This window comes from Diabrotica virgifera, chromosome 4 (assembly GCF_917563875.1).
Source record: "Diabrotica virgifera virgifera chromosome 4, PGI_DIABVI_V3a".
Classification (NCBI taxonomy): Eukaryota; Metazoa; Arthropoda; class Insecta; order Coleoptera; family Chrysomelidae; genus Diabrotica; species Diabrotica virgifera.
Window position 1 is genome coordinate 160830155 of NC_065446.1, and position 13600 is coordinate 160843754.

Genomic DNA, 13600 nt, shown 5'->3' on the forward strand with positions numbered 1-13600 from the left:
CTCATCTGCATACTTGAAGTTATAGTTATTTTACTTAGAAATGGTCCCTCTGTCGATGTCTGGGGTTATTTTTAATAAAATAATTTCCACAAGGATAGAAGCGCAAGTTGGCACCATGTCACTTTAATTTCTTGAGGTATTATCTAACTACTGACCAATTTCGTCAGTATGAAAATGAAATCGATGGAGGTTCAGTGAAAGCGCAGGTACTATACCGTTTTTAAACTAGGAGGAGTATTTCAAATTTAACGCGCCGCAATGCTTTTTTTTTATTTTGACATGATTGGAATTTCATAGGTTAATTAAGTTATATCGTCGATTTTGTGTGTTTTCTGCGTTATTCCTATAATTTTTAATTTTTAGCCTTTTGTCATGAGAAATATTGTATTACCGTTGTCATGAGAAATATTGTGCCAAGCGATTAGATCAGAACTGTTTAGCGATGTATTAGCATAATATTATTATATTATACTAATACGTCGCTAAAGAGTTCTAAAAACAATATAATACTTATGGATTACCATTGAAGACCGACATGATCAACCAAAAAAGAATATTTTTCTACTGAAATTATTGGGTGTGAATATGTCTCTTGAGTTTACTCTTTCTGGTTTAAGAAGAGGGTATAGTTGATTATTACCTTCATACACTGTACTACTTAGAATGATATCGTAAATATGTTAATAACTTTAATACTTTACCTGTTCGGCAGCACTAGGAAACTTATCTAAAATAGCCTGAGCAGCCTTGTTATTTCTAAAAGTCAGAGCGGTGGCGAAAGGACTAAGGCCTGCTTTATCTCTCAAACTTAAATCAATTTCGGGAACACTCAACAACAGAGATATTATTTCTTCTTGTTGACTTTCGATAGCTATATGAAGAGGCGTCTTATTTTCTGCGTCGCGGATGTTAACGTTGGCTCTGTGTTCTACTAAAGTCTACAAAAATTTAAGAACCATTAACATTAGAATATCGGTTTAATAATGTGTAGTTTAATTATTATTAATATTTACTGCTATAAATATCAAATGGGTTGTACAAATTAAATTCGTACTTAATCACAATGTTTGCGTGTCACAATTGCGAGTCACAATTTGTTTCAATGCGTCAAAAGGACGACCGGACCGAATTACTGTCCATATTCAGGTCCTCGATAGATAGTCTGGGCAGATTATCGGAGAATGCGCCATTTTTGGGAAAAGTTATTTACCAGCAATTTATTGCTGGAATCGAATCTTGTGATTGTATATATTAATAATATAGGTATACAAAGTCCGCAGATAGTGTGCTACTTTTTTTTATAAACAGAATGGCGCCCGAAAATCGTGTTTATTTCAATTTTTGCTCTTTACACCAAAAACACCCAAATAAAAATTCACCGTAATTAAATTCTGCATAGTGAACAATATCCCTTCGTTGGCTCAGTGTAGATGGTCTTTAAGTTGTGATGGAAACACCAAATAATAGTAGCAGAGTTTATTGATGAGACTTACACTATGGATGTTGACCCGGGGTACTTTGAGTAAAGACTTAAATGATGATCGTTGAAGACAATCACTCGCGTTAATGAATTAATAATAATTGAATTTCTAGACAAGAGATCTTAGTTTTATATAAGTTTAAATTGGGTCAATGTAAACACGGGCCCCGCGTGATTTTGTGTATTTAATTAAGGTAAATTGTTTATCTTATGTCAGCAACTTTTGGCTGATGTCCAAATTATATTATTGATAATTGACCAAATGTGTATGTAATTTAATTAATTACGTGTGTGTGTGTTTAATAACAAATAAATGCATTCGATCTACTGGGTGATACAATGATACTGTCCAATTTCGGATATGAATACTGAATATTTGATATTGGACATACTGCGGAATCGGGCAAAAACTGGCCCAAGTGTCAATACTCAAAGTTTACATATAAGTATTACATAAAATAGTCAAATTCAAACATGTTAATAAATAAATAGTTTAAGAATAATCAACAATCTTCCAACCGTACTCTAGCTATCAATGTCCGACTCTATCTCTAGATTAAAATTAGGGCAATTGGATGAAAATGTGGAGAGTGGGATGTCGGCCTTTGAAGTCGACGGTACATTGTTATGCCGATTACTACTTAATACAGGTACTTCCTGTTCGTTAGTCTGAGTATGTGGATTCCCTGAACGACATAGTCGTACAACAGGACGGTATTTCCATAACGGAGTATCCCAATTATTACCATTATAGTAATGGTCCCGGTGGCTACAAAATAATGCCAATTAGATTCTGGAATCGATTGCCACTGCGTATGCGTCATTTCTTGTTCTAGACTTTCCTCCTCAAGTAACGCGTGACGTAGCTCTCCTCCTGGTATGTCCAGGTAGGTGTTTAGAGGCATGTTAAACCTGCGGGGTGTCCTCGCCACCAATTGGGCCACAGGAGTGATTGGCGCCTTCAGGTAGCTTGTTACCGCTCTCTCCATCCCACTGCTAGTGGGGAGTAATGTAATATTTTTCGTTTGGGCGATACATTTGGGTGAAAGTTTCAGGAATGTGACTCGTTCCAGTACTCTTTCGCTCCGATTTCCATCGCAAATAATGGATATGTGTATCGTGACTGGCGTGATAACGAGCCAGAGGTTGGGGGTACCCATCTTACTCCATTGAGCTGTCTGTATTGTCCTGGCTACCACTGGACATGTGCTATTCTTAGATCGCTCATAAATTTCTTCAAGTGTGCAGTTTGGTTGGTTATCCATGTTCCTTATAGCCGTTGGTGAGCACGCTATCTGCGTCTTTGTCAACAGTAAACATCTTTCCCTATCTTCTGCGGTCAATTCGAAGTAGTGCAGTGTGTTATAATCTACGACCAGTAGATTCCTTGGGGCGACAAATGTGCGCAACACCGACCCCTCAACGTTAAGTGGTATGGCCGTGACTTTCAGCATGCTGTACTTAATTTTCCCTGTCACTATGAAATAGCCGATGACTGTTATATATCTGTCGTCATGACTGACTTCTGTTTCTATAATGGGCTGTCGTCGTATTTCGACCCCTTGTGGCAGTATCTGCCCTGCTTTCTCTATCAATTTGGTTATCTCACCCGGTTTCACTATATCAATGAAGTGTCCGTGGTTATAGTGAAGGTTTAATATTCCCTCGTAAAATTGAGTATATTCGTTTATGAATTCCATAACTTGCAGCGCTATCGTTTGTATTCGCAACGTGCTATATTCGGTTTCTAGTCTCTGTGCTTTGTCTTCTACTTCGTTAAGTCCTTTAGATATTTCTTGTAGGCCTGTGATTAGTGCTTTGTTAAACTTGTTCATTTGCTCGTTTATCCTGTTCTCTGTGTGATTGATTGATGTTATTGTTTCTAACATTATCTTCGCTTGATGCTGTGATCCCTTTATTAGCTCCTTTTGGTTATTGTCTAATGCTTCAATGTTACTGTAGGCTTCGTCATTGACTCCAAATACTGAGGTTAATATTGTTCCTAATATTCCTCTTCTTTCCCTTGCTTTTATTTCTACTGTCAACCCCTCGCTTACTGATTCCGCCTTTCTTTGTCCTTCCTCTAACTTCCCTATTATATCCTTACAATTCACGATTTTTATATCCTGACACAGTTCTCGTACTCCTTGTATCATATTTCCTATTAGTTGGTGCTCTGTTCGAATTCTTCCCTTTTCTAGTAACACCTTTATTCGAAATGTTCCCCGGTCTATAACGACCTCTCCAAGATCTTCTGTGAAAAATCCTGGTTCCGGATTATATATTTTATACGGTTCTGCCTTTATGGGTTTTAACATCGTTAAAAACATTATAGCTACTAGTATTTTCTTCCATCTTAGTGCTGCTGCCTTCTTCGGCTTTTCCTGTTTCTCTTCTTCCAGTCGTATTAGTTTATGTATGGGTCTTTTTGTCAGTTTCCCGTTCGCCTTTCTCACTGTTACGACTCTGGTTAGTCCCTCCGCTCCAGGGTGTGTTTCTGTTACCCTCGCTAATGGCCATCTGCCTGGAGGTGTATCTTCTTCTTTTATTATAACTATTTCTTCTTCTTTTATGTTAGAGTGCGCCTTATGCCATCTATTTCTCTGTTGTAATTGGTGCAGGTATTCCTGTTTCCAAATTTTCCAGAAGTCTCTTTTTATTTTCTCCAATAATCTCCACCTCGTCGGCATCTTCAAATAAGTCGTAAGCTCTTCTTCCCGATTTGGTGATATAATTTCTCTCCCTATAAGGAAGTGAGCTGGTGTCAGGGCTATTTTCCCTTCAGGGTCTTCTGATGACCCACATAATGGTCTCGAGTTCATACATGCTTCTATTTGTGTCAGCACCGTACTCAATTCTTCATATGTTAGAAATGTTTCCCCGATGATTCTTTTCAAGTGATATTTCATTATCCGCACTGCGCTCTCCCATAGTCCTCCGAAATGTGGTGCATATGCAGGTATGACATGCCATTGGGTACCTAGTGCCAGTAATCCTTGTTTTATCTCGTCATCTATTTTTTGATTTTCTTTTTTCAACAAATTTGCTGTTCCTACGAATGTGGTTCCGTTATCGCTGTATACGTTGTTGCACTGTCCTCTGCGTGCCGTAAATCTCTTGAACGCCGCGATGAATGCATCCGTAGATATATCGCTTACTATTTCGAGGTGTACTGCCTTCGTTGACAGACACACAAATACTGAGATGTAGCCCTTATAGCTCCTCTGTCCTCTGCCTCTCGTGGTACTTATTTTTATTGGCCCGGCATAATCTATCCCTGTGTTAGTAAAGGGATGACTCGGGTTCACTCTGTCTTTCGGTAGATCTCCCATTAATTGTTGTGCTGCTTGGCTTTTATACCTCCTGCACCTTAAGCATTTTGCTAGATGATCTTTCACGGTTCTTCTGCCGTTGATTATCCAGTATTTCCTTTTTATATACTGTAGTGTTTGTTGTAATCCGCTATGTAGATTTTTTGCGTGACTATCTGTTATAAGTAACTTTGTTAATGCACTATCCTTTGGCAAAATTATCGGATGTTTTTCTCCGTACTTTAGATTCGTGTGTCTCAGTCTTCCGGTGACTCTTAGAATTCCTTGTCTATCCAGGAATGGTACCAATGACGCTAATTTATTTTTCTTGTCTAACTGCTGTTTCTTCTCCAGCTTCTTTATTTCTTGTTTGAAGTAGGCGTGCTGTGTGTGCTTTATCACCTTTAATAGCGTTTCCTCTAATTCTTGGACTGTCAGCTGACTTTGTCCACTGTCCTTCTTTTTTCTGCATTTGTCTGCAAATCTCCTACAATATGCAAGTACTCTTCTCATTCTTTCTAAATTTGAGAATCTCTCGCATATGTCCTCCTTTATCGTTGTCGTGTGCACCGTTATTTTCGTTTTGACTTCCTCCTCATTTGTCTCTGGTATTTCTTCTGATTCCTGCGTTAAAGTTTTGTTACTAGTCAGCCAAGTTGGTCCCTTCCACCATAGCTCTGCTTCTAATAATTCTGATGCGGTACTTCCGCGTGAGAGGATGTCCGCTGGGTTTTCCTTCGTATCTACCTTATGCCAATTTTTCGGTCCTATAACGCCTCTTATTTCCTCTACTCTGTTGGCGACGAACATTTTCCACCTTTTTGATGATCCCCTTATCCAAGCCAGGGTTATCATTGAGTCTGACCATGCATATACCTCAATGTTTTCCCTATTCAATGCTTGTAGGGTTTTCTTCATTAAATTTGCTAATAGCACCGCGGCACACAACTCGAGCCTCGGTAATGTCGTTTTTCCTTTCAATGGTGCGACTTTCGATTTTGCTATCATTAGATTCGTTTTGATTTCTGGGCCTAACACCCTTGAGTAGATTACCGCTCCATATCCTTTCATAGATGCATCTGCAAATCCATGTACTTCTACTCTGTTTGTCTTGCTTAAGTTGTTCCACCTGGGCAATGTTATTTTCTCCAGATTTACTAATTGCGCCTGGTATGTATTCCACCTGCTTTGTTGGTTGCTAGTTAATTCTTTATCCCAACTGGTTTTTTGCTCCCATAATTCCTGTATGAACATTTTCGCCTGAATTACTACAGGTGCTATCCACCCTAGTGGGTCGTATAGTTTTGCTACTTCTGACAGTACGTGTCTTTTCGTTATTTTCTTTGCTGTCGTTATCCCTATTTTGAATGTGATTATATCTTCTTTAGGGGATCAGTGTATTCCTAACGTTTTCCGTACTTCTTCTTGTTTGAATGCCTTGGAGTCTACGTTCCTCATTTCCTCCGGTACGTTCTCCATTATTTTTTCTTCGTTGCTCAACCATTTTCTGAGAATGAAACCTCCTTTTCTGAACAGTTGTATTAATTCCTTTTGGGCTATTTCTGCTTCCTGCACTGTCTCCGCTCCTCCTAGTATATCGTCTACATACATGTTTTCTTTTACAATTTTCGATGCCAACGGGAACCTCGCTCCTTCGTCTTCTTGTAATTGCTGTATTGTTCTCAACGCTAAAAATGGTGCTGCTGCCGTGCCGTATGTCACCGTCGTTAAGTTATATTCTTGTATTGGGCCCTTTGTGTCCTTTCTCCACAAAATTTTTTGATATTTTTGGTCTTCTTCTGCCATTCTGATTTGTCTAAACATTTTTTCCAAATCCGCTGAGTATGCTATCTTATTGGATCTCCATCGTAATAGTATATTTGTCAAATCTTGTTGTAATTTCGGCCCTGTGTGCATAATATCATTCAGGCTTACTGCCGATGAGCTTTTACTTGATGCATCAAACACGGCTCTTATTTTCGTTGTAGTACTGTCCTCTTTTCTCACTGGATGATGAGGTAGGTAGTACCCATCTCCCTGGTTTTCTGCTATTACCATATGACCTTGGTTTTCATAATCTTCCATGAATTGTCTGTAATTCGCTTCTAACTGTTTGTCTTTTGCAAACTTCCTTTCTAGTTGCATCAATCTGGCGAATGCCTGCTGCTTAGATTCTCCTAGCTTTGTTACGTCTTCCTTAAACGGAATTCTCACTTCGTATCTCCCGTCTTCATCTCTTTTTACTGTCTGTCGATACATTTTTTCACATTCTTGTTCTTCTACTGATAAACTTGTTTCCTGATTTACTTCTTCTAATTCCCAGAATTTCTTTATTTGTATGTCCATCTCTTGTCTGGATATCATACAGCATACTTCTGCTTTTGTAGTCTCCTTCTCTTGTGCTATCCCCGAAACTATCCATCCTAGTTTGGTGTTTTGACTCAGGAGTCCATTACTTATTCTGTGCATCCCTTCTGTCAATATGTAACTGTATTCTTTTACTCCTAGTAGTAAGTCTATTTTCCCTACCTTGTAATATCTTGGATCTGCCAGTATTGCATTTTTCTCGTTATAGTCCGGTAGAATTATATCCTGTTCCGGTAAATTCCTTGTTATCTTCGGTAATACTAGTGCTTCTATTTCCATCTCGAAGTCACTTTCGTAATGAGTTTCGATTAAAAGTTTCATACTCCAATTGGCTGTTTTTTCTCCTGACGAGCCTATCCCGGATATGGTCGCCTGTATGGGCTTCCTTGTTGTTCCTAACGTCGTCGCAGCTTGTTCCGTTATAAATGCGCATTGTGACCCTTGGTCGATTAATGCTCTCATTATGTGTGAATCTCCTTTCGCATCTCTTATGCGTACAACAGCTGTCGCTAGTAATGCTTCACCTTCCTTATGGCTTGCACAGTTTACTGAATTCTGTCCTCTTTGGTGGTCGTTGATATTCCTATGCCCATTGGTATCTTGTGTATTTTCTCGCCTTCCGTTATTTTGTTCTCTGGCGTTGTATGGATTATTATTTCCTCCTCTGTACCTATTAGCTTGATACCCGTTTCTTCTATTATTCGAATCTCTTCCATTTCTTTCTTGTGTTTGTTCTCCTTTCGTTTCATTGGAGTTTCTTTTGTTGCCTGTGGTTCCTTTCTCATAATGCAACATATGGTGATGGTCTCCGCCACAGTGTCTGCACCTATATTGTACATAACATTGTTTTTCTTTTTTATGTGCTAGGCAGTTTGCACACAATCCTTTTTCTTTTATCATCCTGTTTCGGTCTCTTACATTGAGTTCCTGAAATTCTCTGCAGTTCGGTACTCCGTGATCTCCGTTGCATATCACGCAACGTGTTCTTGGTTTCCTCCCAGATCCTCCTTGCTTCTCTTGTCTTTTTTCTGACTCCAGCAGTTCCAGTGTCTGGAATCTTCGCTGTAAGAATGTTTGTGTCGATTTGTACGTCGGTATCTCTCTACTGTCTCCAACGTGGTTTTCGTACAGCCTCCTGGTTTCATTGTCCCATTTCGTTATGATAATTCGGGCTACCAATGGGCTCCACGCTTCCGTGTCTGTTCCTAACCCTCCTATGGCTTCCAGACTTTCGTGGAAGGTGTCATGTAGTGATTTCAATGCTCTAGCAGAAGATTCCTTTACTTCCTGTGCTAGTAGCATCCTGTCTATCAATTTAAACAATATCATCCTGGGATTCTCATATCTATCTTTTAGCATGTTCCAGGCCACTTCGTAGTTGGCCTCGGATATGTTTAAGTGTTGTATCATTCTGTTGGCTTCCCCTCTTAGTTGAGTTTTTAGGTACTGCATTTTTTCTGCGTTTGATAACTGGTCGTTTTCATGTATTACTTTTGTAAACAGATCGTGGAAAGTTCTCCACGTTTCATACCTGCCTTCATACACAGGGATTTTTACCTGCGGTAATGTCACACCGTCCCTCCTCTGTGTGCTTTCTGGCCGTTGCATTCCTGGCCTTATTTTCTTCAAGGTTTCCCTGACTCTCCTCTTTAGTTGATTTATTCTCTCTACTTCTCCATTATCTATAGCGTCTAGTTCCTCATTTGCTGCTGCTTCAATTATTAGTGTATTCACCTTTTCCATGTATTCTCTTAACTCTGACTGCAGCTCTTCATCCTCCTGCAAATCTTGTTCATTTTCTGGCCGTAATAATTCCTCGATTCTTTGCTTCCTTATCTGTATCTCCTTTACTTTCGGTGCTTTTCCTCTTTTCAGCACCCTTCCATATTCTTCCAACAGGGTTTTCCCCTCAATATATGTCTTAAATACCTGATCATGGTATTTTGTTTCAAAATATTTTTCTTTCGTTATACCTCCTTCTAGCAGCTTTTCGTGGTTATTCAGAAATTTTGCCCAATATTCTTCTAATTTTTCCTGCCTATCCCGGATGTATTGTTGAGTCCTCCGAGATTGAGAATCCTTTTTAGTATTTGAAACTAGTTTCGCTAATTCTGCTCCTATCTCCGCTTGCTTAACGTATACACTTTCCATGGTTATTTTTATAAAATTTTAAATTCAGCGGTAAATATATTAAACAATATGAACTGTATTTTATTTATTAAGCAATGTACTTAAATATGCCTATAATGTCTGGCTAATTGGCTAGTCCAAGGCCATCAAATTCACACAAAAAAAAATATCTGCTTATTAACAATTATATTTATTTACTATACCTGTACTATCACGCTCTCTCGTAAGCCAGAATGTATATAAATAAAAATGTAATTGTATGCCCTTGTCAAGTTTGCAATTTTTCAACGTTACCGTAGGTCGCTTGCCTGACTAAGTGATTTCTGTTTGTAAATAAACTGAATAGTATTACGATTTCACTAACGCTAAAATTGAAATTCTTTGGTTGGATAATTTAATGAACCTTTGTATTTATAAAAGATCTGTAAATGATATATGTAATATTAATACTGGAATCTTATTCAAATTTGGCAATTAGATATCTATGTGATTAATTTTTACAGAAATAGGTAAAATATTTTCATTTTCTAAAATAGTGAAAATTTAACTGAAATTATTATATAGAGTGGACTTTTATCGTTCTATAAGTTACGTAGTATTTTAATTTTTTCGAAATAAAGTATTTAATTGAAATTAAAGCAAGCTATATGTTTATGAACGTTTCTTTTTTTTTTTCAAATTATTTTTTAAATATATTTTTGTCTCTGTATTATTTATATGGTATACATTCTAAAGTACATTATTTTACTATTGATAGAGTGGAGATTGTTGTTCTAGATTGTTGAATTATAATAAAAATACAAACTTGTTAAATTGTACGATTGTAACAGTTGGAAGATTTTGTAATTATTCAAAAACTTACGGTTTTTTTTTTGTTTTCTTAGACGTCTAGGGTCCCTCGCTTCTGGTAGGCTCTGCAATCGGCTCTCGGCTATGGTACTGCTCTTAGCTCTGCAATCGGCTCTCGGTTTTGGTACTGCTCTTAGCTCTGCAATCGGCTCTCGGCTTTGGTACTGCTCTTAGCTCTGCAATCGGCTCTCGGCTATGGTACTGCTCTTAGCTCTGCAATCGGCTCTCGGCTTTGGTACTGCTCTTAGCTCTGCAATCGGCTCTCGGCTTTGGTACTGCTCTTAGCTCTGCAATCGGCTCTCGGCTATGGTACTGCTCTTAGCTCTGCAATCGGCTCTCGGCTTTGGTACTGCTCTTAGCTCTGCAATCGGCTCTCGGCTATGGTACTGCTCTTAGCTCTGCAATCGGCTCTCGGCTTTGGTACTGCTCTTAGCTCTGCAATCGGCTCTCGGCTATGGTACTGCTCTTTGCTCTGCAATCGGCTCTCGGCTTTGGTACTGCTCTTAGCTCTGCAATCGGCTCTCGGGTATGGTACTGCTATTTGCTCTGCAATCGGCTCTCGGCTTTGGTACTGCTCTTAGCTCTGCAATCGGCTCTCGTTCTCCCGGGTCTAGTGGTCTCTCTCTGAGGGTGTTGCTGGTGTGGACTGTATAGGCTTTCTCAAACTTCCTTGAAGTATTCTTTTTCTCGATAGGACCTTGAACAATATCCCTTCGTTGGCTCAGTGTAGATGGTCTTTAAGTTGTGATGGAAACACCAAATAATAGTAGCAGAGTTTATTGATGAGACTTACACTATGGATGTTGACCCGGGGTACTTTGAGTAAAGACTTAAATGATGATCGTTGAAGACAATCACTCGCGTTAATGAATTAATAATAATTGAATTTCTAGACAAGAGATCTTAGTTTTATATAAGTTTAAATTGGGTCAATGTAAACACGGGCCCCGCGTGATTTTGTGTATCTAATTAAGGTAAATTGTTTATCTTATGTCAGCAACTTTTGGCTGATGTCCAAATTATATTATTGATAATTGACCAAATGTGTATGTAATTTAATTAATTACGTGTGTGTGTTTAATAACAAATAAATGCATTCGATCTACTGGGTGATAAAATGATACTGTCCAATTTCGGATATGAATACTGAATATTTGATATTGGACAATAGACATGTTTTTACCCATTGACTTCGACGAAAATTTTCCCCGGAAAATGCGGGTTTTTCCAACAAAATCTTTAATTTTCAACTAAAATGTTAGATAAGTGCTTGTTTATGAATAATTAAATAACTTGGTAATATAAAAACTCTTTTCGTATAGATTATAATTCCAGAAGCCAATGGAAATCAAATAAACAGCAACAATTGAATTGTTAATTAAAAATTTACGGTCGCTATAATAACCACAATAATTATGATAGATAAGAATAGCTAGGTACAGTACAAAGATACTGTACCTATCTAATGTAATTTACAGAATTGAAATTGGACTATTTAAGCGGCCTCAGGAGTATTTTAAAATTATAAACAATTTTTTGGCTTATAAACAAATATAATGTCTCGGGAAATATTAAATTAAATTAAATCATGAAAACGGCATTGGAAAAAAAGCGATAGAACATTTCTTTTAAAAGAAAAAACGTTTAATTGTGATGAGTGGTTCCTGAGATACAACCGGTCAAAGTTGACCGGCATTTACGACAAAGATATAAACAATAGGATCATAATTTTTGAACAGTCACCTTTTTATTTCGGTCCTCTTTCTCCACACCAATTTTCATATCTTTAAAATACTCATAACATATATTATTATAATAAAAACTATCGATATTACGAGTGAAAATTGCCAAAAATAGCAAAATTCCAATCAAAAATTAGGTTGGACCTAGTAAATCGGGAAAAACACGTCTCTATGCAGAATTTAATTACGGTGAATTTTTATTTGGGTGTTTTTGGTGTAAAGTTAAAATTTTTGAAGTTATAGAGCAAAAATTGAAAAAACACGATTTTCGGGCGCCATTTTGTTTATAAAAAAGTAGCACACTATATGCGGACTTTGCATACCTACATTATTAATATATAGGGTCATAAGATTCGATTCCAGCAATAAAATTGCTGTTAAATAACTTTTCCTTGTATTTTGCTAATTAGCCCAGAGTAAGAGGTCCATCCACTCAAAATGCTAAAAGATTAGAATTTGTAACTAAAATAGTTGGAATGGGTATATCTTAAATAGTGCCAATATTACTCACGTAAGGTTTGAAGATGTTAATAATACTTACATGCCGGCTTAAGGAATATACTATAATGGAAGCAAAGAACAGACGCGTACCAAGCGATCATTTATACTACGTGTTGTCTAGTGGTTTTCAACTTCATTAAAAATCGAAAAAGTGGGAGGTATCTTGAGGAGATCGTTGGGAAGCAAACTATTGTTTTTAAATTTTAAGTTAATCAACTAATTGATGTAAATTGTTTCTCTTACTCAAAGTGGTATATTGTTTTATAAAGTTTTTTTTTCTGAAAATTGGCTTTGGCAGATTAAATTAGCCAGACTTGTTTGTGATTGATTGCAGATTGATAGTCATAAATTTCCCTTTTATTTACTGATTTTTTTTTCAAAAAAATTCAAAAATTTTCAAATTTTTAATAAATTAAATAGATAAAATGAACTAGATCGATAAAATGAATTAGATCGATCAAAGAACACAAAACTTTACGAAAACCTAAAAAAAATAAAGGAAGGATAAAAATTTAGGAATAGGTAGTTGAAATTGTCTATTATTATATAAGAAAAAGTTTACAATTGTGCATCCCATCCATTTTACAAAAATGGAAAGGACTACCCCCTTCTCTTTGGTGAAAAATATACATTCAAAATAAGTCCGAAAGTGTTGGCAAATCACAAAAAAATCCGGAAATAAGCTGCTTACTACAGAAATGGATTTTTTTAGAAGAGCTGCCAGAATATCGAAATGTGACCATGTTCGAAATGAAAAGAACAAAGAAAAAGTAGGTAAGCAGAAAACGATAGTGGAAGATGTACAACGGAACCAACTCATTTGGTATGGAAACGTTCAACGAATGGGAGATGAAAAACTTTCAAATATTACAATGAGATGGATACCGCCAGAAAAACAGAAAAGAGGAAGGCCACCGACCTCCTGGAAACAAGGAATTACAAAAGCCATGTCAGAAAGAAATCTTCAAGAGACTGGCTAGATCGACAGGCTTGGCGATTGGGTACCGGAAGGTATAGAATGCTATAGAACTGGTTTGTTTAGGGGGAATACCCCCTTCTCGGGGGTGAAAAATATACAATCAAAATAAGTCCGGAATTGGATAAAATGACTAATTCTAAGCAACTATTGTTCTATAGAGTTTTTTTTACTAAGTCAGTACTTTGCAAGTTATTTGCGAGTTAATACGTTCATTTTTAACAAAAAAAAAACATGTTTTTGT

General features: G+C 37.2%; 1 protein-coding gene across 1 annotated transcript in view; it reads right to left on the reverse strand.

Annotated features, from left to right (window-relative positions):
• LOC114332941 (rabankyrin-5) overlaps nucleotides 1-13600 on the reverse strand; it is a 241665-nt gene that overhangs the window by 28232 nt on the left and 199833 nt on the right. Inside the window, exon 12 of the mRNA XM_050648465.1 lies at nucleotides 702-938. Within this exon, the coding sequence (XP_050504422.1) occupies nucleotides 702-938 (237 nt within the window). The remainder of the gene's footprint in view (nucleotides 1-701; nucleotides 939-13600) is intronic.